Below are 24,661 nucleotides of genomic sequence, written 5' to 3'. Positions count from 1 at the left end.
TGCAAATTGCCCCCCCCTCCCCCCCCCCCTTTCTTTTCTTCTCCTTCTAGCTTTCTCTGTATTAATATATTTTTTTCAAAAAAATAATTATATATCCATCCTCTTATATATCAACAACAAAAAAAAAAAACCAGCTAAGACTTATACAAATATTATAAACTCTTCTCTTTTTTTTTTTTTCTCCTCTCATATTGTTGTTGTATGTATCACAAAGAATTTTTTTCCTCCATATTATATATAAAAAAAAATCTTCAAAATAATTAGCAAAAAAAAATTTACAAAAATAAATTAAATCAATTACAACCATAGCATAGCCATAGCCATAAAGCAATAAAGAATTGAAAAAAAAACTACATATTCATCACTTCTACACAGTTTTTTTGTTTTTGGAAGTGTTTTGGTTTCTTCCATTGGAGAGAATTTTTCAACCGCCATTAACGGACTCGTTTGAAGATCTCTGTAATAATTCTTTCGCTTTTTTGTCATTATTTTTATGCTTTTCTTAAATTTCAAGTAATGTAATTTAGTAGATTTTGATTAGAATTTTGAGGTGATCTATGTTGAGTTTAAGGGATTATTAGTTGATTATTGTGGTTAATTTGTTTAGATCTGTAATTATGTGTATTTTTGTTTCAGGATTTTGTATTGTTTTGTTTAATTGGAGGATTTGGAGAGCTAAATAAAAGCGTTGATTTTTTGTTTTAATTTCTACAATGGTGAAGAGATATGAAGATGTGTTGTTGTAGAGATGAGTTCTCAACTCAAACGCCCTATTGTTGTTTCGTCTCGTGGTGAACCGTAAGTTTTATTATAATCAACTGCTAAATATGTAATTTTGTGGATTAGTTTGTGTTTAATTTTGAGGTTATTAGGTTATATTTTGAAAATTTTAACGCATAATTTGGTGACCTATAATTCGAGCTGAACAGAGTAGTATTTTTTTTAGTTTAGTTGCAAAATAGTAAGTTTCCAGATTTTGTTTTTTAGCTTGAGATTGGTTTATTTTAGAATATGTACAGATTAAGTATTGATATTGTAACTAATGTGATTGTATGAAGTGCTCAAGCTTGTAGAAAGATGTGTTCTTTTGTCATGTATTGTTATTTTTGATACTGCAGTTCTGGGCAATCTCCAATGATGGGGGGAAGTAGTGCGAACAAGCTAACAACAAACGATGCGCTTTCCTATCTAAAGTCAGTGAAGGAAATCTTTCAGGACAGAAGGGACAAGTATGATGAGTTTCTTGATGTCATGAAAGATTTCAAGTCTCAAAGGTAGAATTTTGTGTTACTTCCTCTCCCTACTTCCCCGAAAAGTAATCCTGATAGGTTAATTGCCATTGATTTAGCAATATTTGGTGCTTGATTAGTCATTTTTAAGGTTTTCCTTGGGGATGTTTGTTTGTAGAATTGATACTTCTGGTGTCATAGCGAGGGTGAAGGATTTATTCAAAGGGCATCGAACCTTAATTTTGGGTTTCAATACATTTTTGCCCAAGGGATATGAGATCACTAATCCAGAGGATGAAGCTCCAGTGAAAAAGCCAGTTGAATTTGAAGAAGCAATCAGTTTTGTAAACAAGATAAAGGTAAATCATCACGCAACTGATGAATGTTGCTTTCTGAATTAAAATTGCTTTTCTCATTTGACTAATGAGCTGCTTGCAGACTAGATTTCAAGGCGATGATTTCGTATATAAGTCGTTTCTTGATATTTTGAATATGTATAGAAAGGAAAACAAGGCTATTGCAGAAGTTTATAATGAGGTATGTTACTCGCCAGTGCTTGACAGTTTCTTGTATATGAGTACAAAAGCAAAGCATGCATCTTTTCTAATTTATTCTGGGAATTGATTGCTTTCAAATGTCAGTACTGAGTTCGTATGGCGACTTTATGTTTTTGCAGGTCTCCTACCTTTTCCGTGGCCATGCTGATTTGCTTGAAGAGTTCACCCACTTTTTACCTGATGCCATGGCAGCAGCCCGAGCTCGTAATGCTCAAGCTCATAGGGCCCCTATCATGCGTTATGATGAGAAAAGCTCTTCAATGACTGCAGCAAGGCACATGCATGTCGAGAAGGTAGTTTCTTGATGATGATTTTCTAGAGTCCGATGTCGTTGAATATTGGCAGATAAATCAGGGTAATTTTTTTGGCTCTGTTTAGAAGGCTACTTCACTAGTTGTCCGGGAGAATGCTGTTGATCGGTCTGATCCAGAATATGAAGAAACAACGATGAGAACTGAAAGGGAAAGAAGGGAACGACAGTATGAGGATAGAGAGCTGGACAGAAAATCTGTTCATAGAGATGTTGCTGTTGACCAGTTTGAACCCAGTAAGTTTGCCTATTGATATAAATTTCTTGTTCCCACTTTTAAAAGTGATCAACTTATATAGAAATTACTTGAAATATATTTTGTAAGCATGTAGTCTAAAAGTTGAGAAAGTTATGATTATGGGACTTTGCACATTGTTGTATGGTATATAACAATTTGGTCTGCTAAATTTGCTGGATGTATGTTTCACTTCCTATAAACATATTCTAAGTTTCTTTTTTATTAGCTTCATTAGATTTTTAAGTTCAATTCATTCGTAATCTGCTTATGTTGGAGCAGGTATGCAGGACCATGGCTTTGCTTACTGTGAGCGGGTTAAGGAAAGGTTACAGGATATGGGAGATCGAAAACAATTTTTTAAGTGCCTTAATTTCTATTGCAAGGAAGGAGTTACAAGAACACAATTACAATCCGGGGTATCGTTCTTCATTCTTTGAAATTGCTTTTCAATGAGCTTGGTTAAATTATTGGGTTTATTTATCCTGGTTAAGAATATTAATATCCTTGAAGTGATTTCTCACTACCTTCGTCTGTAGTGAGAAATCTTGTGTATACGTGTCATTCTTTTGTTTTTAGGACAATGAATCCCAATGTTCATATATCTTCACATACATCTGAGGTCTCTAGACTGTCATCAACTATCAATTGCATAAATACTTTGAATCCCCCCCCTCCTCATAAAGAAAAATGATGAAAATTCACGGAAGTATAATATGTTGCCTATACACATACTTATGAATCTTTTCTAATGAGAATGTGGTTCCACTGGCATGCCTTTGGGTTTGGCTTGACTGTATGCTTGCTTGTCAATTACATGATTCAGTTTCTTGTTTATAATGCTTCTTTAGTATCAGTAAAATTAGTAATTGGAGTGAATTGTTCCTATTAGGTTAGCAGCTTACTTCAGAAACATCCAGATCTCATGGACGGATTTGATGAATTTATTTCTCATTGTGAGAGGACAGGTAATAAGCTAATGATTCGTGCTTACATTTCTGTTACACTTGCATTTCTGGGCTACTGCTGTTTGAGTTTTCTTTTCCAGATCTTAATAAGGTTTTTATCTAATTTGGAGCTTTTCTGCAGATGGATATCTTGCTGCTATTCTGAGCAAAACACGTAAGAATGATGTTAGATTTAGTTTTGAAGATATGACAATGAATACAATGGGTCTGTGTCCCCTGCGTATCCTCTAGATCTCTGACTTATCTCAATCCACTGCAGAGTCCTTATGGAGTGATGAACCCAATCCCAAGTCTGAGAAAGTAGAAGACAGGGACAAAGACCGAGATTGCGAGTGGGAAGAAAGGAATAGAGTTCATGAGACAAGAGAAAGAGATAGACCTGAAAGACCCATTGCCTATGCTACTAGAGATGCACAAGGGCAGAAGATGTCCCTGTATACAAGCAAGGATAAATACGCAGCAAAACCTATACATGAACTTGATCTCTCTAACTGTGACAGTTGCTCCCCAAGTTATCGGCTTCTTCCAAAGAATGTACAGATCTATTGTATAAAATTACTCTATTTTTTTAAATACATGTATTATTGTCTTCTAAATCTTTTGCACAATGGTGCATGGATCTTATCTTACTGCAGTATCCAATTCCTTTAGCGAGTCAGAAAACAGATATTGGTGCCGAAGTATTAAATGATCACTGGGTATCCGTAACATCAGGAAGTGAGGATTACTCTTTTAAACATATGCGCAAAAACCAGTATGAAGAAAGCTTGTTCCGATGCGAAGATGACAGGTTGGAAGTTGTCTTGATGCATGTGGTCTTAAAGTCTTAACCTTCATTTTATCTAGTATATGTGAGATGAAGGGATCTCTTCTCCGCCTACCAATTATTGTATAGTTCTCCTTAATTCTCATTTGCAATTGGTGATGTTTTCATGATAATAGGTTTGAGCTGGATATGCTTTTAGAGTCTGTCAATGCAACAACAAGACGCGTTGAAGAATTGCTCAACAAGATCAATGATAATACTATTTCGAGTGATAGTCATATCCGTATTGAAGAACATTTTACTGGTAAGAGACCAATAAATAATGCTGATATTGCCATTTAAATTGTTGTTATCATAAATGCTTATGCACTGTTTTGGTATAGCTCTGAATCTAAGGTGCATTGAACGTCTTTACGGTGACCATGGGCTTGATGTTATGGATGTGTTGAGGAAGAATGCACCACTTGCCCTTCCAGTTATACTTACTCGCTTAAAGCAGAAACAAGAGGAGTGGGCGAGGTGTCGTTCTGATTTTAATAAAGTTTGGGCTGAGATTTATGCTAAGAACTATCACAAATCACTGGATCATCGTAGCTTTTATTTCAAGCAGCAGGACACAAAAAGCTTGAGCACTAAAGGTAATGTAAGATGACTTTGCTGATTTTGAACTAGTTCATTCTAATAACTAGTTGAAGTATTGAAATGAAAACGGAAGCATTATTGACCAAGAAATTCGGAGATTTAAGTAGTTCCTTACCCCAATAATGCTACTTCTTGAGTTGATTACAGAATTTTCAAGCATCTGTTATTTTGTCCCAGCAGTAGAAGCACATCTTGAATTGTTATGTAGAAAAAGATCATTTGAGAGATCATAGTGCCATTATATGGAAATGTTTCTGTGTGAACTTTGTTCTTGCCACAAGTGCTTATTTCTCACGGAACTGATGTTTTTCTTCCCCACAGCACTGCTGGCTGAGATCAAAGAAATTAGTGAAAATAAATGCAAAGAAGATGATGTGCTGCTATCTGTTGCTGCTGGAAATGGGCAACCAATTATCACACATCTGGAGTTCGAGTATCCTGATTCTGACATCCACGAAGACCTTTATCAAATCATCAAGTATTCATGTATAGAAGTTTGTACAAGAGAACAGTTGGATAAAGTCATGAAGATTTGGACCACCTTCCTGGAACCAATATTTGGTGTTCCTCGTCAGCCTCAGGGTGAAGTGGATGGTGTAGATGTTGAAAAGGCAAAAAATCTTAATGCTAAAGATAAAACAGCAATTGAAGGGAAAAGGGTTGGTAGCCCTGCTAGTGGCTCGGGCATGAATTGCAGACAAAGCAGTTCCAGGAATGGAGATGAACTGCCTACATCTGAGCATGTAATTTCTTCCAGAGTTCAGATAGCAGATGGTGAAAATGGGTTTAAGGATGATAGCTCTCCCAATGTAAATGGTGTAATGCTGAAAATCGTAACTTCAAAGAACCTCCTTCATCATGGAAAGTCAGATGCTAATCTAAATATGGCAGATGGGGCATCTGGTCTCAGCAGAGAGTCTTTTTGTGCCGACCAGCTAGTGCTTTCAAACAGCACTACTGTGGGGGAAAGCCATGGAAGAGTCTGTATAGAAACTGCTTCAGGTTCATAGGCTGCTGCCTACTCTGTATTTCTCTTTCATTTGTGTTTTCTACACCTCTCCATGGGACTTAGTATTTGAAAAGTTGATGTACTCTTTCCATTATTAGGGCATGGTGCAGGCACTTCCAGACCTAGTGGTTCCACAATCAAACGTGAACCTGAGATAGTATCGTCTAATGACTCAAAGGTATTATGTTTTAACTTTTAGATCATTGTAACCTTCCTCTCCCCCCTCTCTCCCCAGGCGTGCCCTCACTGTAACTTGTTCTCCTTTCTCAATCTCTTTTCTGTTCCTATCTAAGAAAGCCGAACAATTAGGAAATAAAATTTAGTCAGTCTTTAGATCAACCACTAGCAAAATATCCTGACGTGAATCCAAAAGAAAGAATTTTTAAGATCCTGCGGTGAACTGTGTATATATGCCTCTTGCTCCCTTGTCAGGCAGTTAAGGGTGGCAGAATTAACCCAAAATTTAACAGGTTGGGTAATATGTATTTTGCTTGGTGATTTGGGCTGTGCCCGAAGTAATCCTTCAGAGAATAGCAGCCCAGATTTACCCATTTAGATACCCAACACGGATCAATGAAGATGCCCTAAGTCCCTAATAGTGATGTAAGCTCCGTCTCTTTATAACTGCTTTCCAATTGGAAAATTCTAAGCTCAGCAGAGTATTCTTTCTTTAGCAGTTGACCGAAATCTCAGTTTCTGTAAACTTCAATATCATGCTAATACAGTAAAAATAAATAAATTATAAAAGCTCTCCTTGGATCAAATAAAGCGGAATCTTGGAAAACAAGACATTTAAGAAAAAACAAGAAGGAAAATATCTATTTAAGCTTTCAGTATATTCGTTGTTGCCCCCCATCTCTAAGCTATCCTTTTTCTCTTTCTCCTACATGATTTTAGGACGGAGGGTTCGTGGACCCAAAGGCAGAAGGTATCAAAGTTGAGAAATGTCTTGAAGAATCCGTAGGAAAATGTAAACTTGAGCGAGAAGAGGGTGAATTAACTCCAAATGGTGATTTTGAGGATAATTCTACACCATCGAGTGAAGGTGGTCAAAATGTATCGCATAGTTTAAAGGGAAGTTCAAGTAGTAAGCTGTACCAAAGTGGACATGGAGAAGAAAAAATTTGTGGTGGAGACAGAGGACGTGAGAATGATGCTGATGAAGAAGGGGAAGCGAGTGCTCATGGGACATCAGATGACAGTGAGAATGCTTCTGAAAATTGTGATGTTTCAGGTAGTGAGTCTGCTAATGGAGAAGGTTCTCATGAAGAGCGTGAAGAAGATGGGGACAATGATGTGAATGATAACAAGGTAGAGAGTGAAGGAGAGGTGGAAGGTACTGCTGATGCCCATGATGCTGAAGGAGATGGTGCTGTTATGCCATTTTCAGAACGCCTTCTACATACATCCAGGCCTCTAACCAAGCACGTTCCTTCTATATTTCATGTCAGGGAGAAGGAATCACGTATATTTTATGGAAATGATTCATTTTATGTGCTGTTCAGACTTCACCAGGTATGGCTATTTAATATCATGAAATATAAATTCTTCACATGATGCAACATTAATGTTTCTTCTCTTAACTACAGACATTGTATGAAAGACTACAGAAAGCAAAATCACATTCTTCATCAGCTGAACACAGATGGAGAGTCTCGAATGCGATCAACCCCACTGAATCATATTCCAGGTCACTTGAGTGATTTGTTTCCTATTCCAGTGGATTTTGATTAATCTGTACTTAATTAGACTAAGCTCCTCTTTAATGTTACAGATTCAGGAGTGCACTTTATAACCTGCTTGATGGTTCCTCTGACAATGCAAAGTTCGAGGATGACTGCCGAGCTATTATTGGGGCTCAGTCATATCTTCTCTTCACCTTAGACAAGCTGATATACAAAATTGTCAAACAGGTAAGTGCATGTGTTTGTCATTCTCTTTGTTTGGTGTATGCAGCTGTCTTGTACAATTCTAAGTTTCTGCATCGCATGCAGCTTCAGACAATTGCAACTGATGAGTTGGAAGGTAAACTTCTCCAACTATATACATATGAAATCTCAAGAAATTCTAGCACATTTTCAGATGTAGTTTACCATGAAAATGTGCGTGCCCTTCTTCATGACGAGACCATATACAGAATAGCATGTGTAAGTCTTTGCAACATCTTTGCTTCTTTTTATGTTATGTGACTGATATAAAACCTATCATTCCCTTTATTCAAATGTAGCATTGATAAACTACCTCCATTGCAGTCATCTAAAACAACACGTCTATCCATACAACTCATGGACTATGTTTATGATAAGCCTGAGATGTCTGCTGTTACAATGGACCCAAATTTTGCAGCTTATATGAGCAATGAACTCCTCTCTGTTATTCCTCAGAAGGAGAACCCTGGGGTGTTCTTGACAAGGTACTATATCAATAGAAGAGTACTTTCTTGACCTTTTTTATAACATACATTAATGCATGCATGCATGCTTGTATTTTGCAGAAATAAACGGAAGTCAGGAGTTAGAGATGAAACTTTTACATCCGAGGCTATGGAAGGACTTAAATTTTTTAATGGTCTAGAATGTAAGATAGCATGCAGCTCATCAAAGGTACTCTAGCTACCCTCAGAAGTCCACATACTTACGAACCTCGTCTCTCTTGCTAACTTTGTTTTTGTGGCTTTGGATGCCTAGGTCTCTTACGTCTTAGACACTGAAGATTTCTTGATACGTTCAAGAAAAAGGCGAAGAATATTAAAGGAGAATCTTTTGTCTAATGGCCATTCAGAGTGTTTGAACAGGTCCAATAAAATACAACGTTTCCGCAGATTGCTTTCAGTTGAACATGCGCATTTTGCATAGAAAGGTAATCTACAGCTTCAATTAGTCATAGTTATAGTTCTATGACCACACAAAATGGAGAAATGAAGTCCAAAGGTAGAATTTCACACATTTTACATGGCTCTCGAAGGTGACTTTATTACTTGTGATTTTTGTTTCGTGCTCGTATTTGTGGAAATTCAAATTTTGGACAGTCATACCATAGGTTTTTCTAACTTTTCCTATTGAATAAATGATCCAGCTAACAGCTCGGAAAATTTGTAGGATGTGTCATTCTAAATTTTTCTCAGATTGATGTATATATTTTTTCCTTCTCTATAGTAAAAACACTCAAATTATCAATTCCATGATCTGTTTCTTGTTACATTTTAGTAAATCCCTTTGCTGCGTACATACCTTTTTTTTTTCTGATTGGCAAAAAAATCATTTTGGCTCGACTCTCGATAAGTGAAACGTGACGAATATTTTGGGATGGAGGGAGTATTATGTCTATACAAAGGGTCAATGGTTGAGTCTTGTACGGAAAATCTTCAATTAGGTGTAATAGATGGCAAAATAAAATCTTTCTTCATCTTGTGTTTCATTTATTCAGCTTATTTAAATGGAACACATTTGAAATGCTTACTTATATCTCAAGTATCATTTGTCATGCAGATTGGATTCTTTTTTGAGAGAAACACTTGTGTATATATACGTAATAAGAAACATATTAACAAAAAAAGTGATAAGAGTTTTCAGTTTACAAAATATATCAAGATTTTTTTTTCATAAAACATATCAGAATTTTTTCTCGAACCCTTAAAAAATATTTGTTCAAGACTTTGCTCGAAACTTCTAAAAAATATAAAAGAAATATATTTTAGGAAAGGTGGACTGATACAACATAGCTCAGGACCTGCATAGGGTTGGGTTGGATTGATCATTTTATGACCCGTCATCATAGTGGATTAGTTCAACTCGTCAAATTCCAAAGCTTGTGTGGGCTAGGCCGACTACAATAACAAATGATGGTGAAACTCATGATCTCTATTGGATCATTGGGATAGATAGGATTTCACCTTTATGAAGAGGTTTGGGATTAAAGCTCCGAGTATGAAAAAAATCGTGTTAGGGAATGTTTCCACTTAAATGGGCCTCATGCAATACAAATCGAGATTAGTTGACACTTTAATACAAATATTGAACATCAAACATCACGTGAGAAACCAAAAAAATAAATGATAGAGATGGATAAAATTCCTCTACCCTGAGTTTGAAAAAAAATCATGCTAGGAAATACTTATAACCTTATGTGATGGAAATCAGAATTAATTTGAGCCCCGGTATGAATTCTGGATATGGGTGTCAATTATAAAAATCAATCGAACTGATAGTTATATTTTTCCAAGAAAACTCTTAGGTTGATATATTAATAATCAATACAAAAAAAAAATTAGGTAGGTTTTCAAATTTTGCTTATTAAAAACATCCAACAAAACAAAACAAAAGTTTATATTTTTTACAGTAAGCTTAGATTAAAAAAAATATCAAAATTTTGACGTTGAATGGTGGGGTGAATTCAAGTGGAAACAATCATGAAGCTTTATATGGAATTGGTAAAAAATAACCATTTGAACCGTACCATTAACAGAGTGATATATATTTTGGCTAAAATCTACAAGTAACAAATTGCTTCTTGTTATGGAATATACTATAACGATCGCATTTTGTAAAAAGCGAGTCATGTACCATTCTGTCTAAGTCTATGTTGCTACTCCCAGAAAAAAAGTAAAAAAGGACAATCCTCCAAGCAAATCGGAGGACAATCAACTTCAATGTGTAATTTAGGGGCATAGCCTCCTCTGCATCAAATGTAGGATTCTTCATTCCTGTGCCATGTGTTTCTATTTCTACTGAGAAAATCATTCTCTTTTACATTGAATCTATACTTCATTTCCACACCGCGTTCATTGGACCAAGTGTTGATACTCCTTACTAGAGATTACTTCTGATGGGAAAATATTGATTTTCTATCAAGATGCTGTCGCTAGATTCTTGCTATGACCAATCTCTTTATAGCAACGGTAGAGCCTGGCTCAGTTAAACTCAAACCCGTTCTGAAAATGGTTCTAGACCAGTAAAATTCAGGACAGTGAGATAAATCAGTATCACGGAAAGAAGACGAATATGAATCTACTTTGCAAAGGTAAAAGAGAATAGTTAAGAGTTGGGAGTTGATAGGAACTTTAAGCTGAGTGAATCATTAAGATCATGGATGAACCATCAATCGATATGCAGGTGACAACTGAGAAATTCACTAACTTGAAGCCTCATCGACAGAAACTAAATTGATCAAGTTCTATTTTTCTCAAGGAACAGTGGCTATTGTTACCTGCCTTTGAGATTGACTTCTTAAGGAGATGATGAATTTTTGTTTGAATATCATCCTGCTAATTCACTTATTGGTGGCCGGTCCATTACGTTAGAGGCACTCTTGGCATTGATTTGCAGCAGTGGATCTATATCAGGCAATTTGGGAACCTGTAATCATGCAGAGTAGCAAAATGAAACAGGAAAAAAAACTAAAAAAAATAAAATGAAATGAAAAACAGAAAACAAGGAGTTACATAATCACTGAAAATAGGAAATTTAGCTTAAGTTAGGATCGTCGGTCTTTCTTTAATAATATAGGTTGGTGCCTAGGGTGTGCCCATTAAACTTTGTAATACTCAGTTCTCAACTTGAATAGTAATTATTTAAGGGAAAAGGGTCAAAAATACCCCTCAACTTTGGTATATTAGTTGACTATACCCCTGCCGTTAAAACAAAGTTATTTATGCCCTTGCCGTTACCAATTTCACCATTTATACCCCTCAATTGACAGAAATTCCCAAATTGACTCAAATTAACCAATTTTACTTAAATTACCCAATTCTAACCCGATCCGACCCGAACCACCAAATAATATAAACCCATTTTTGTTCATCTTCATTTCTGTTAATCTTCAACTTTAAAAAAAAAAAAAAAAAGTCTAACATAATATCAAATTAACAAGCAAAAGCTGTAACAATGCCCAAAAATACAATAATATCAAACCAAAAATTAAAATAATCAACAACAAAGTGTAATAGCATACACAAACTTGAACAACGAATATGAATGAAAAATTATTGGAGCTTGAACTCCCTAACCAAATCTGAAACACAGAGAATAGAGTGAAAAAAGTAAAGAAAAATAAATCATCATAAAATATAAGAATGGAAAGAAAATAGAGGGTCATCGGAAAATGGGGTGAAGCTTGGTCGTGGAGCTGTGTTGGTGTTGTTAACTGGTTCGAGAAATGGGTTTGCTGATTTTGGCGTTGGGAGAGAGGTTGTGGTGGCCTCGCCGGAGTTCATGGTCATTGTTCACCGGAGTTGGAGCCAAAAACACATACCATAGAAGAAAATGTAAAAGGGGAAAAGGGAGGGGACTGGCTGCAAAACGTAAAAGGGGAAAAGGGAGGGGACTGGCGGTGAAACTAAAAGGGGAAAAGGGAGGGGACTGGCGGCGGCCGCTCTTCGCTGGAGTTCGTGGATGGAGCAGGTGGTTTTTGCTAATTGTTTGATGGGTGTTTTCAAATGTATTGTTTACAACTTGTTTTTGAAAAGGAACCCAACATTAAAGATGACGATGAACAAGATAGAAAAAAAATGGGTTATATTATTAAGTGGGTCGGGTCGGATCGGGTTAGAATTGGGTAATTTAAGTAAAATTGGTTAATTTGAGTCAATTTGGGGATTTCCGTCAATTGAGGGGTATAAATGGTGAAATTGGTAACGGCAAGGGCATAAATAACTTTGTTTTAACGGCAGGGGTATAGTCAACTAATAAACCAAAGTTGAGGGGTATTTTTGACCCTTTTCCCATTATTTAATTGCAAAGAAGAGAGAGAGAGAGAGAGAGAAGATTGAATGCAAATGGCGGCCCAAGAAAATGCAAGCACTAGTGCAATATGGATTCCTTAAAATAGAGCGAGCAAGAGATGGATAGTCTTTAATAACATGCATACCTGAGCTAACAAATCAATCGTTCTCCGTAGAAGGCGAGCCAAATCTCCTTCATCCATTGCACAGTCCATCATAATCTCTTTCCATGTAAGACCAGATGCCCAGGCTTCAACCATGCCAGTGAATTGGCTATCCAAGCAGCAAGGAATCTGTGAATAATTTGTTTCACATTAATAAAGTGCAAAGCCAACTTGGAACAAATCGTAAAGCGGGCTCCAATCCAACTTGAAAACTCACATTTACTCCATGCTTTTCCTGAAGCTCTAGAAGTGAGCTTTTTTGTTCTTCCAGTAAGTCTATGATATTCAAGACAGTGGTAGAGGGCTCATAAACGAAACTGCAGACAGAAGATGTTTATCAGAGTTTTCCTTTTCAGCACGGACGTTTATAAAACATTGGCGATCAAGTAGAAGCCAACTATGATGAACTAATACTAGAAGTTCACTAAACAATTGCTTTGATTTCTGCAATTCTTTTTTAAAATACTTAGTGGACCAAAAGGAATATAGAGCACTGGCAAGAACTCAGCATTATATTCTGGATTAAATGAAGCCGCAAGCAGTTGTCTCAGAGGAATTGCACCTAAATTTTTAAATGGTACAACAGATAAGAACCTCTTTATTTCAAAAACCCAAAAAATATTCTCCTTCATAGAGCAACCAATCTCCAAACTCCAGATAGTTTTGAGGTCAAGCACAAGTTAAAAAACATGGCATCTAAAATACGGTTCACCTTCTTATCCAACAAAAATTCTGGAAATCACCAGGACACAAGTTACACAACAGAGAGAAGCAAGTGTAATTCAAACTAGAGTGTAGTAAAAGTGAAATACTGTCTCTTCCTTAAGATGGCTCTGGGTACTGTTTTTTTCCAACCATTTCTACACTATTAATTAGATTATATTGCATGAAACTTCAAATCAGATCTCAGCAAATGGAATTATTTCTACAAGGAAATCAAAATAAGTAGTTTTTACTCTGAGAATTTGCCACACTAGATTTCAGCTGGATATTCAAACTCCTACTTAATATAATCTTTCAAGACAGCATCAAATTCATAAGAAATACTTGACATTAATGAAACGACAGCCTCATCGGGGATATGAACAGATCAACTACGACCTGCAGTCTGTGCAAGTTCATATGGGGGTATTGAAGCCTATGCTGAATCAGGCCCCATTAAGATCATAGGCAGGTTTAGGTTCTTAGTTTGGAAACCAACTTTGCCAAACCTCTGCACTCTCTTCTTTTTGTGTATAACCCATCTTTTCCTTTTTAACTCTAATGTGACACTATCCTGCTTTATGCCTTCTCAGGGGGAAAGATAAAAGCAACTTATTGTGGATCCCTCTACCCAGGATATACAAGGAAGGACAGGAGGGAAGGGAAATGCTAAAGACAAAGAACAGCAGTAGCCGCCATTTTCTTAATAAGACAAGTCCTTTATTCACAAGGTGGAGGAAAATTCATATGGGAAGGCGTATGCAAGAGCTAGATGAACCTACGCAGTCACACAAAAATATAAAGGAGCTCCCAGAAAATATGGAGTTGATACCAGACTGATAGTACTCTCTACCTTGAGGACAAAGATTCTACCTGTTATTTTTCCAGGGCCGAAGCCTAATGCCTTCAGAAACTAGACTACCAAGAACTGCAGCAAGCTGTGCAGGTTTTAAGTTCAGCAACAATTTATTTCGAAGAACCATCGCAAGCCAAAGTTCATTTTCTCCTCGAATTGCAGCTGCAGTTTCACCTAGGGGGAATATGACGTGTGTATTGATATCCAATGCTCTACTTTCATGTATAACATTGCTGACCTGCCAGACATTGAGGATGAGTTAGTTCTCTGCTTTTTGGTAAAAAAACAACCTAAATAAGGGATTCAATCTCAACAGGAAAACTGTCTCAAGAAAGTCACCAGACCAAGTAAAATAACAATGAGTCATGGATGCTTAATGCAGTTTCCAGAGTATATTCTATTTTGAAAAAAAATATCAACAAAGAATTACTAGTTCAGTTATCCAGCTAGGCAACATCACAAAAATGTCCTCTCAATCCTTTTCCTTTATAATGCAGACCACCCATTTCATTTCATATGACCCTTTTTGACTAGATATGGAGTTTGAGATCTTAATTTGACTTTCTATAGCATAGTCATGATAGTGGAAGAAAAATGAAATTTAGTTTGATAGAGAAATCACCACATCAAAAGTTTAAAGTAGGGATTACTTTAATGAATCTGAATTCTTGAAATTATAAAAATTGTACAAAAATTTATTGGCGTCAACATTTCAGAAGTACCAAAATGGGAAGTGTCGTATAATTTTAGAGTGGAGGTTTGCAAAAGAGAATGCTGCTTCCCAAAAGATTTCCCCAAAGACTACAGAAATACACAGTTCACTGAAGTAAACTATTCATTCTTTCCTGATAATAAGCAAACATTTCTAAACTTCCAATCAAAAAGTTAATGTCCAAGCAAATCCCCAGAAAATGATGAAGGAGACCAACAAGAATAAGTTCTTAAAAATAATACTATGATAATTTCTTCTCTTTCTATTTGGGTCAAAGATGGTCTTAAAGCATGGTGTTTAAGAACATAGGAGAATAGTACGCACGCTTGAGGATAAAACAGATTTTATACAATAGAAGAGCCTGAATATTCAATCATGTCCAATATGAGGATCCTGTAGCAGACATAATTGGCTAAGGATGAAAAGTTGCACAACTACAGAGAGTATAATCAATGGCATGTGACAAGAAGATAAGCAGTAATATACCTGCAGAAATTCCTTCCAACCAGTTGGCTCAATCTGCTCTATACGACCAATCAAACGCTTCGACCTAACCTTCAACCGGCGAATCTTTTCCTCAGTGAACTTAGCTGAGTCAATTATCTTCTGATACTGTTTAAAGCCCTCTGTACGAGCTATCCTTTTTTTCCAACGAGAGACCTTATTCCTTTGGCTCTTGTAGCATTCTACTGCATCATTGTATGCTTGAGATAATTGCAAGACCTGATAATACATCAGCAAAAAGATTTATGAGATAATTGTTTTCAACGGTGGCTGTATGTCACATAATCACCCATGGCAGCTGATCTTCGGGACTAGCAAGTCTATGTTAGTGTTCATTAGTTCTTATCACTGGAACTTGCAAAATAAATAATGATGAGAGTAACACAAGGAACAATATAAACAGCGGTCCTAATTCCAAACATTAAAAAGTTCAGCCAAAAGAACCACAGGTTGTCCTTACTTCCAATGGCAATTCACCAAGAAAAACTAATTGCTGTATACACAGTAACAACTCTAACCAGAGTACTACACGTGGGCGAAATCTCGAAATGGAGAACACTAAATATGCAAATACCATCAGTAAAGCAAAAGACAATTATTCTTGCATACTCTTTATAGTGAGCAATCCTAAACACAGGAATAAATATATATGAGGTCCTTATGACTCCAGATACGAATATCTATTGGCCAAGAACAAGAAAATTTTACTTTTTAATAAACGATTATGCTAAATGGAAGATCAACGTATTCGACTGTTTCTCCATCGTCCCTCCTTCCCACATCCACCCTTACCCCCACCCCGCGGACCCAAAATAAACATGAAATGCAAAAGCAGATGCTAACAAATGTAACAATTATCAACTTGAGGAGGAAATGCCCATATTAGATAAAAACCATTCAACAAAAGAAAAACAATCACACCCGAAAATGAAGTTGATTGACAGGGTACCTCATCATCTTCAGATAGACTACTCAAGACTGGAACATTTAAACTCCAAGACCATGTCTCCAAAGAACCTTCCATACACCATAGACCTCCAAGTTCAGACACAGCTAACTTTTGCCACTGCATATCTGCCTTATCAAGAAGCTCGGCCATAATTTCACGAGGCAAGGCGTCAGCAAGAGTTAAGGCAGCATTTGGAAAGCCTGTTCTGTAAACCGTTCTAATCCACTTCTCTGTGAAAAGATACCAAGAGTTATCTGAACCAAGAGCCACATGATAAGACGGTTTAACATCTTCACCTCCATTATCACCAAGTTCAAAATTTTCCACTGCTGTCTTTAATGCAAAGGCCTCATTGTCCCACACCTGAAAAGAAGAAGGATTACACATTCCCACTACTGTACAGTAGGTAACCGAAGAAAAAAAAAATCTTTAATAGGAAACTGCAGTAGTATAATCACAAACAGCTTTAAGAGGACTAGAAATTTGCATAGCAACTCCAACCATAAAAATCTTATATGGAATATGTGAGAAATATAGGAGAAAAATATTATTGAATTGTGTATTCTACATTATTACACTTAGCCTATTAATAGACACTACATTACAGTCCTTTTCCATGTAGGACACTTTAAACTATCCTACAACACTCCCATTCAAGCTGGTGCATACAAGTCATATGGTCCGAGCTTGTTACAGATGTAACTAATACGAGAACCGCAGAGGAACTTGGTGAAAATATATGCAAGCTGATCACTTGATTTCACAAATTTTGTAACAATATCTCATGAGAGTATCTTATCGACACAACATTACAATCCTATTCCACGTAGGACACTATATACAATACTATTCTTAATCCTTTTCTAACAGAATGCACTATAATAATGACCATTGGTTTATGCCTTGTGCACTATAATACACAAGACATAAACCAAATGACTTGGAAGATATGAAAGAGAGAAAGCGGGACTCTTTCAACAACAAGATATTTAGCACCATAGAGTCTAAGATAAACTCCAACTAGTTTGTGATAGGAATAGTTGATTGATTGATTGACCGGTTGATCTTAGACAAAGAGTTAAGATTAGATAATATGATGGCAACATGATCCCCCACACTCAAGTCAGAATAGGAGAACATGGTAGAAAAATCAAAAGCTTTACAAACATGGCAAACTGCAGGGAATTATATAATATAGTAAACATGTCGCCTATTAGCTTTAACAACAAAGAGCAAGAACTGCATTAAGGTCTTAACAAAGCTTTCTACTAGTTGCAATTGAGCAAAGCACCTACAACAAAGCTTTCTACTGTATGCAACAAGACGTTTACAGATCAAATGCTGAATATACAAGCTAATTGCATCTTTGGAGGCAGAAGTAAGCGTCAAGCATTGTACTTGTTGATGACACAAAGGCTTCCATACTAACTAGTATTAAACTAAAAAAAAAGGGTCACATAAAATGCTTACCATACTTTTAAGCTTTTCAGTATTCAAAGTATCAACCTTCCCCAGATAAACAGCAGCAACTAAATGTTGTACCCCGTCACTGTCGGTGTAGTGCAAAGACATGAATGGAAGGTGTCCATCTCCTATCTCCTTTAACAAAGGTTTCAATGAGGACACTCTTTCCAGCTCCATTTTTCTTCGGAGTTCAGTTCGAAGATGCTTTTCAGCCTGGAAAAGGTAGGCACAGTGACCACCATTAGAATGTTTTCAGTATGCTTTTAAAATTACTAGAGCTGGAGGAAATCGTGGTTGAAAACAGCGTAGGACATGCTGAAAACTAGATTACTTTTCAACAGGACGCCAACTAGAAATGACACTCAATGAATAAGATCCTTTTTCAATTATCGTGCTTCCAGAAACTGAAGCATACAGGCCAGTGTAACTAGAAAGCCATCCTTTAGACAAATAACAACAACATACCCAGTGTGATCCCACAAGTAAGTACTAGGGAAGGTGGGGTGTACACAGACCTTACCCTACCTTTAGGCAGAGAACCTTGAAAGAATATTTAAAAAAAGAAAGCTAATAGTTTATACTGAATAATTAGGTAGAAGTATTTTCACCATACAAACTGGCACTCTACAGGCTTTTCAGGTCAGAAAGTAAACTTTTTTATCTGATAAGCAATGAAAAAGAATGTTCATTTGCCAGGAAAAAAACTGTCTAATTTGAGGCAATAAAAGATCAAGAGAAACAGTAATGAAATTACTCTTAATTCTTCCTCGAGTTCAGCAATCTCCTGATATGCTGACTGCGTTAAGAGCTTCTGGCTCTTTCTAGCAATCGCTTCCTCACTGATTTCTGAAGTAAGTGTCTCTATTTCCTTTTCTATTCTAGCAAGCTCCTCTTTTGCAGCAAGCATGACATTGCTTCCAACATAATTACCAAAACTCTGTTCAATTAACTTCCTTGCTTCTTCCAAAGTCCGTCCTGCTCGTGTGACTTTTATCTCATCTAACCCAGTTGATCTACGGGTAACTTTGGCCCCCTGGAGAATAAGAAGACATAATATCGTGAAATTAAAAATAAAATGAGTCAAGGAGGCTCAGGTTGAAGTACGTACTGCTACGAGATTAAGCACCATTCCATACGAGGCGGTAAATTGTGAGACAAGAGGTTGAAGCCCAGAAAAAAGAACTTTGCAGCACTCCTCAGGCCCTTCATAAGGAGTCTGAACAAGAACCACGTGACCCTTTTCATCAATACCTCTACGACCAGCACGCCCAGCCATTTGGAATAATTCATTTGAGCTTAACTGGATTCGTCCACTATCGCCCCTTTTGGTGAGAGATGAAATGACAGCTGTTCTAGCAGGCATATTGATGCCAGCAGCAAGTGTTTCGGTAGCAAAGACAACCTTAACTAGACCTCGCTGAAATAACTCTTCAATGAATGATTTCCAAAGGGGGAGACAGCCAGCATGATGTGCAGCCACTCCTCGGCGGAGGCCTTTCACTGCAGACACACGCACAGCATCAGGGTATTGAATACGGAACCTCTTGAGTGCCAGTTCAACTTCACTCGTTTCACACTCATCCAGTAACCTGCAGTCTTCAAGATATTGGACAGCTGCATCACATCCTTTCCTGCTAAAGATGAACCAAACTGCTGGAAGCATATCCCTTGCCTTTAGATGCCACAGTGTGTCTATAATTTGAGGTACCTGAGAATATGACTTTGTAACTAAACTTTTTGAAGATAGTAATATCTATCAGTTATTTGTCAGGAAAATTTCAGGATATAAGTTATATTAACAGTTTTCTATGAAAATGACAATCTTTTAATAATTTTGGTAAACACGATAATGCTGCAACAAATTATCTAAAAAAAGGGGCAATAACATTGTAAAACAAAGTTCAGACTGAATAAGCTTCTATGCATACCTGTGAGCGTCGAATATTACTTATATCATTCTTTGAAAGAGGACGAACATCATTTTCACGTCTTCTTAATTTTCTTCTTTTAGATCCCTCCTCCCTGTATAGTTCACTGCCGGATTCATCATACTGTAAGTAGTTGAGTGACAGTTTTCTGCACAGTCAGACCAAGGTAATTAAAAATGACAACTTCAGCACCTTCTTGGGTAAGTAATTCATACTTGTCCTCCAAATACTATCGAAAACATTTCACACCACTATGATTTGTTTTTCAACATGCCGCCACAGGTTTTTTCTTTTTCAGCCAATCCATCATATGTAGCTGAAATATAGTTCTTGGAAAATTTGTAGATACAATCTTTTGAACTTCAGAATGTATGTGGCATGCTTCAACAACAAATAAGTTATTTAGTTATATGCTGTGAAAAGAGAGAACAGGGGCTCTAACTCTTAAACTGAATGAACTAGTACCTGGGAATCAGTAGTTTACCAAGATATTGATTTTTGAATCATGCATTTATTATGACCTTTGAAAAATATTATCACAAGTAAAGCAATACATGCTACAAGTCATTCCAATGTTACAAAGGAAATCAAGTGCAAATTCAGTGAGTGCTATAAGTTCCAGAGACAAAACATTATGCATGACATTGCCACTGATAAACATAAGACGAGAAGATCAATGAAAGAGTTAAGGGGAAAATCCTACCTATTCATGCTTGTTCCTTTGTCATCAAGAAGAGGTAATAGAGCTGTCTTTGTGGAGAAGTGCCAAGTCAATGGAACTGGACGCTTGGTTGATGTTACCAACTCCGTCCTACCATGAATCTTGAAAGATCGTCAAATTAGAGAAATGAATACACAATCTGTTCTTTCTTGTCATTAGATTAAGTGGGGTGTTTGGATTGGCTTTTATAAGTAGCTTATAAGCTAAAAGCTAAAAGCCATAAGATGGCCATACCCAACTTGTGGTTTTTAGCTTATTTTAGAAATTTTTGGCCTAAGAGTAAGTGCTTATAAGCATTTTTTGTCTTTCCCAAACACCTCCTAAATTAAAAAAAAAGAGCTTAAAAACCAAAAGCTACTTAGCTTAAAATCCAAACACCCTCTAACTTTCACTATGAGGACAAATTCATCTTTAGCTTCTACTACTATGAATGAAGAAGAAAAGGACACTCCAGCCCAAAAGAACTTCAATCTGAATAGTACAACTTGGAGACAGCAACAAAATTAAAGGACCGGAGAAGCATTTAACAGATAGGCTTCAGTGTATATATAAGCAATAGATATAGATGAATATAACTTTTGGTGCAATCAGAATTTGTTCACTGCAATACCTGACCAATCCATCCAGCCAACTCATCTGGATTAGCAACAGTCGCTGAAAGACATATAAGTTGAACTTCCTTTGGGCAATAAATAACCTTAAACACAGAAAGAGGGGAGTAAATATAGAAAATTGGTACTGAGGCTGCTGACAAATTGAGATGTAAAGAATTGCACATTCAAAAGACACATACTATTTCTTCCCAAACAGTACCCCGAGATATGTCACTTAAATAGTGAACTTCATCCAAAACAATTACATCAACATGAAGAAGACCACCATCTGAGGAAGCAATCCCTACGCTGCAGAGTGAAGTGTAATGCCATAGTAAATTTAGGAATGAATAAAACAAGTAAATAAGTAGAAGCAAAGTCTGACAGTTTCTTTATCCTTCAAACTCTATTTTCCAACTTTTAAGTGAAGCCATGCTTTCTTTGTTGACTGCTTGCTTAGAAGACATATTGCACAAATTATAAATCTAGAACTCAATAACAGTTTTATAGATACATAGCCAACTTTGTTTGAGTCTTTGAAATTTCTATACAAGAAAGCTAAGCAGATTGTCACATGCAAAAAGCTTTTTCTCTTTTCAAGCAATCAGCATGCTATTAAACTCAGTTTCTAGTAACTAAAATGCAACAGTATATCAAAGTTAAAACCATTGAAATGTACCTCTGGTATAGCATATTGCGCAAAATCTCAGTTGTCATAATTAAAATCTGAGCATCTCTATTAACAGCTGAATCTCCAGTGAGAAGCCCCACATTACTTTCACCAAATGTCTCACTGTAAAGTACCACAAAATAAACATAAATACTCTATAGTGGGAAACATGATAAATTTTGACAAGAGGCAAATCATATAAAACATGATATAGCAGAAGATAGGGAGTATATCTTAGAAACATCCGTACCAAAATTCTCGAAATTTCTGATTAGATAAAGCCTTTAGAGGAGTAGTATAGAATAGTCTCCTTCCTCTAGCTACTGTAGCAACTGCAGCAGCTTCAGCAATCAAAGTTTTGCCGCTACTTGTAGGCGCAGACACCACAACAGATGAACCTCTCAAAAAAGCTTGAATCGACAATCGCTACAAAATTTCGCACAAAATATCAACATAATTAGAAAATGAAAATAAAAACAAAATTGATTATTTCTACTTTAAGCAAGGAAAAAATAAAACAAAAACTAACCTGAAATTTGTCAATTCGAAAAGAGTAAATAGAAGCAAGTTCATTCACATCAATAATTCCATCACCAAACTCTCTAACTTCATTCCTCAGTTTCTCAACTCTCTGCCTTCTCGATTCCTCAATGTTAAATATTTCACTACTAACGGAACTTTCCAGTTCATCTTCGCTGTCTTCGCCTCCATCCGAAACCTCCGCATAAACGTCGTCGTACTCTTCCGCTGCTTCTTCATCATCATCATCTTCGTCATCTTCGTCTTCATCTTCATCTTCGTCTTGAGACTCCGCCGGAAAAATTGAGCTCGGAAACTTGTAGAAGATTCTAGATGTAGAAGTGAACGGATTCTTCTGGATTGACTTGACGGAGCAGAATCGTAGGGTTTGTATGTGAAGAAGTGGAAATGGAGAGCGACTGATTATGGAGTTTGAAGGAGAAAGTGAAGGGAAGAGGATAGGGAGTGTGGTCATGGCGGGAGAGAATTGTCAATTGTATAATTTGTATAAGAGAGTAAAAGATGATTTTTATTCCTAAAGGTTACGTGCCGTAAAACGGCATCGTATAGAAAAATATCAAGGAACAGTAATCATTTCGAATACAACAATAATATTTCAATTTGACACATAGTCCTTATGACAAAGTGTGAGGGTGTCACAATGTATATATTATTAGGATAATAAAGAACATATATGATAGAATCAGTTCTTAGTCATTTCCTATTTGCGTTGGTGATGAATGAGTTGATGTGATTTATTTAGGAGGAAGCTTTACGGTATATGTTATTTGCGGATGACATAATATTGATGAATGAGATACGAGATAAAGTTAATGCTAGGTTTGAGGTTTGGAGATAGACTCTGGAGTCTAAAGGATTATGATTGAACAAGATCAAAATGGAATATTTTGACTAGAAATTTAGTGTTACACAGGGTAAAGCGGATGTGAAAGTTAGACCACAGACTATTTTCAAGCAAAATAGTTTCAAGTTTGTACTTCAGGGTAATTGGGACACGATGATGTCAAATTCACCAGATTGGGAAGGTATGGATAAAATGAAAGCTTGTTTCTGGAGTCTTGATGCACTTGAGTCGAGGGTCTATCAGAAATAATATTTCTATCTCCATGAGATAGTGAGAAAAATTATGTATATTCTATCATCTCCAAACTCCACCTGATAAAATTTTGCTTAATATGTTCATTGGTAGGAAAACGATAAGTAGTACTTAATCAATCCGTTCCCATAATATTAAAATATGAATGTTCCTGGATGTTTCCTATGAGCAGTAATTATCAAGGTGAATTGTTTGTTGATTCACAGTTTTGAACTTTAATTTTATTTCTTTCATCTAACTTTCTATTTTTATAGTGAGTTATTTCATATTTATGTATTTATCTTTCAATTTTAGAAGTTCTTATTATGAGATCTTTGTGGTATTTCAATTGTATTATTCTGCATTTACATTATTCAGCACATTTATTATGACTTATAATTATTTATAGTTATTTATGTTTACTTTATGTACGTTATTAGTGAGAATGAATTAAAATATGAAAATGATTAATTTGTGTAAACAATTAGTGATCGTATTCACTTTGAGTGGATCCAAGATGCACCACAACTTTCAATAGATTTGAATTTTATTGTGTTTTAAATCATATGAAAATTTAAGAAGCTTACAAATTGGTCTTTTTCCCTCTTGGCTCTTAAATCATTGTGGTTAGTCAATAGTCCATATATATTTCATCAGGACATCCTCCTTAGCTTGTAGAAATTCATTGTACATATTTATTTGATGAATGTGTCAATATCTAAAATGTCAAGAAGCTAAACCATCAACATCTATGCTTATAATATATAAAAAAGATAGTATGAGTACAGATCATATAGCCTTTCTAAGTATGAGAATATCCGAGTGTGGTGTAGTGGTGGGACTACTCTACCATTAACTGAATGTCTCAGGTTTGAATATTGAGTATGGAGAAAATTTTGTTGGGAGAGTCATTCCGAATGATGGGCTAGGAGTGCGCAATTTGAATTTAGCTGAGGCTCTAATGCGGGCTCCGAACACCAAGTGGGAAATAAAAAGAGAAGTGTGAGAATGTCCCATATATATGAACAATAGATATATGTATAGTAATTTACCAACTGTATAAACAATATTTGGAAATATCAAACATATCATAAAATGAAGAAAATAGATCACTTTCGGCTGAGACATGAATATTTTGCTCTCTTTAAGGAAAATGGCAACGATTGAAATTTAAAATCAAGGAGTTGTAATAGTTTTAAAAACTTAAGTATTGTGTTAGGCAATTGAGTAGAAATATCCCTTATAACCATAATTAGATTTCCAATTTTGCATTTTTAGGTAATTCTCAGGAAAAAAAATAGCCTTTAAGTCTTAACTATCTCCTTCATTTCATTTTATTAGACTTGTAT

General features: G+C 36.1%; 2 protein-coding genes across 4 annotated transcripts; one reads left to right on the top strand and one right to left on the bottom strand.

Annotated features, from left to right (window-relative positions):
- The first annotated feature begins 240 nt into the window (after nucleotides 1–240).
- Nucleotides 241–8,916, top strand: LOC102584539 (paired amphipathic helix protein Sin3-like 4). Of its 2 annotated transcripts, none has more exons than XM_015313319.1 (23): nucleotides 241–459; nucleotides 637–798; nucleotides 1,119–1,274; nucleotides 1,408–1,588; nucleotides 1,668–1,766; nucleotides 1,906–2,079; nucleotides 2,168–2,333; nucleotides 2,614–2,750; nucleotides 3,224–3,299; nucleotides 3,421–3,453; nucleotides 3,559–3,833; nucleotides 3,935–4,089; nucleotides 4,242–4,369; nucleotides 4,449–4,703; nucleotides 5,029–5,709; nucleotides 5,815–5,894; nucleotides 6,614–7,231; nucleotides 7,306–7,406; nucleotides 7,491–7,629; nucleotides 7,711–7,863; nucleotides 7,969–8,129; nucleotides 8,211–8,319; nucleotides 8,404–8,916. In XM_015313319.1, the coding sequence occupies exons 2-23, from the start codon at nucleotides 749–751 to the stop codon at nucleotides 8,569–8,571; spliced, it is 4,095 nt and encodes a 1,364-aa protein (XP_015168805.1). In that variant the 5' UTR covers nucleotides 241–459; nucleotides 637–748; the 3' UTR covers nucleotides 8,572–8,916. The 2 variants fall into 2 exon arrangements, with proteins under 2 accessions (XP_015168805.1, XP_006357220.1); XM_006357158.2 differs by having other exon boundaries at nucleotides 2,165–2,333.
- Nucleotides 8,917–10,127: 1,211 nt separating this feature from the next.
- Nucleotides 10,128–22,691, bottom strand: LOC102584107 (DEAD-box ATP-dependent RNA helicase ISE2, chloroplastic). 2 transcript variants are annotated; one of them, XR_368099.2, is made up of 17 exons: nucleotides 22,227–22,691; nucleotides 21,948–22,123; nucleotides 21,707–21,820; nucleotides 21,228–21,336; nucleotides 21,045–21,131; nucleotides 20,417–20,535; nucleotides 19,714–19,861; nucleotides 18,894–19,493; nucleotides 18,540–18,818; nucleotides 17,792–17,998; nucleotides 16,322–16,684; nucleotides 15,355–15,591; nucleotides 14,174–14,394; nucleotides 12,816–12,915; nucleotides 12,581–12,727; nucleotides 10,922–11,070; nucleotides 10,128–10,658 (listed from the first exon to the last, which is right to left on the bottom strand). XR_368099.2 is itself a non-coding variant. In XM_006357155.2 (17 exons), the coding sequence occupies exons 1-16, from the start codon at nucleotides 22,689–22,691 to the stop codon at nucleotides 10,972–10,974; spliced, it is 3,471 nt and encodes a 1,156-aa protein (XP_006357217.1). In that variant the 3' UTR covers nucleotides 10,128–10,658; nucleotides 10,926–10,971. The 2 variants fall into 2 exon arrangements, 1 of the variants encoding a protein (XP_006357217.1); XM_006357155.2 differs by having other exon boundaries at nucleotides 10,926–11,070.
- Between the last annotated feature and the right edge of the window lie 1,970 nt (nucleotides 22,692–24,661).

The sequence above is a fragment of the Solanum tuberosum genome, unplaced genomic scaffold (assembly GCF_000226075.1).
Source record: "Solanum tuberosum cultivar DM 1-3 516 R44 unplaced genomic scaffold, SolTub_3.0 scf00243, whole genome shotgun sequence".
Classification (NCBI taxonomy): domain Eukaryota; kingdom Viridiplantae; phylum Streptophyta; class Magnoliopsida; order Solanales; family Solanaceae; genus Solanum; species Solanum tuberosum.
Note: the sequence above shows the minus strand (reverse complement) of the source record. Positions and strands in the feature narration are given on the sequence as shown.

Coding starts and splice junctions, on each gene's coding strand:
- LOC102584539 (XM_006357158.2), top strand. CDS start 749: ATGAGTTCTCAACTCAAACGCCCTATTGTTGTTTCGTCTCGTGGTGAA. Junction 3,454..3,558: donor TGCTATTCTGAGCAAAACAC/GTAAGAATGATG, acceptor AATCCACTGCAG/AGTCCTTATGGAGTGATGAA. Junction 8,320..8,403: donor TAGCATGCAGCTCATCAAAG/GTACTCTAGCTA, acceptor TTGGATGCCTAG/GTCTCTTACGTCTTAGACAC.
- LOC102584107 (XM_006357155.2), bottom strand. CDS start 22,691: ATGACCACACTCCCTATCCTCTTCCCTTCACTTTCTCCTTCAAACTCC. Junction 18,819..18,893: donor TGGTGCTTAATCTCGTAGCA/GTACGTACTTCA, acceptor CTTATTCTCCAG/GGGGCCAAAGTTACCCGTAG. Junction 17,999..18,539: donor AACTCGAGGAAGAATTAAGA/GTAATTTCATTA, acceptor TACCTTTTCCAG/GCTGAAAAGCATCTTCGAAC.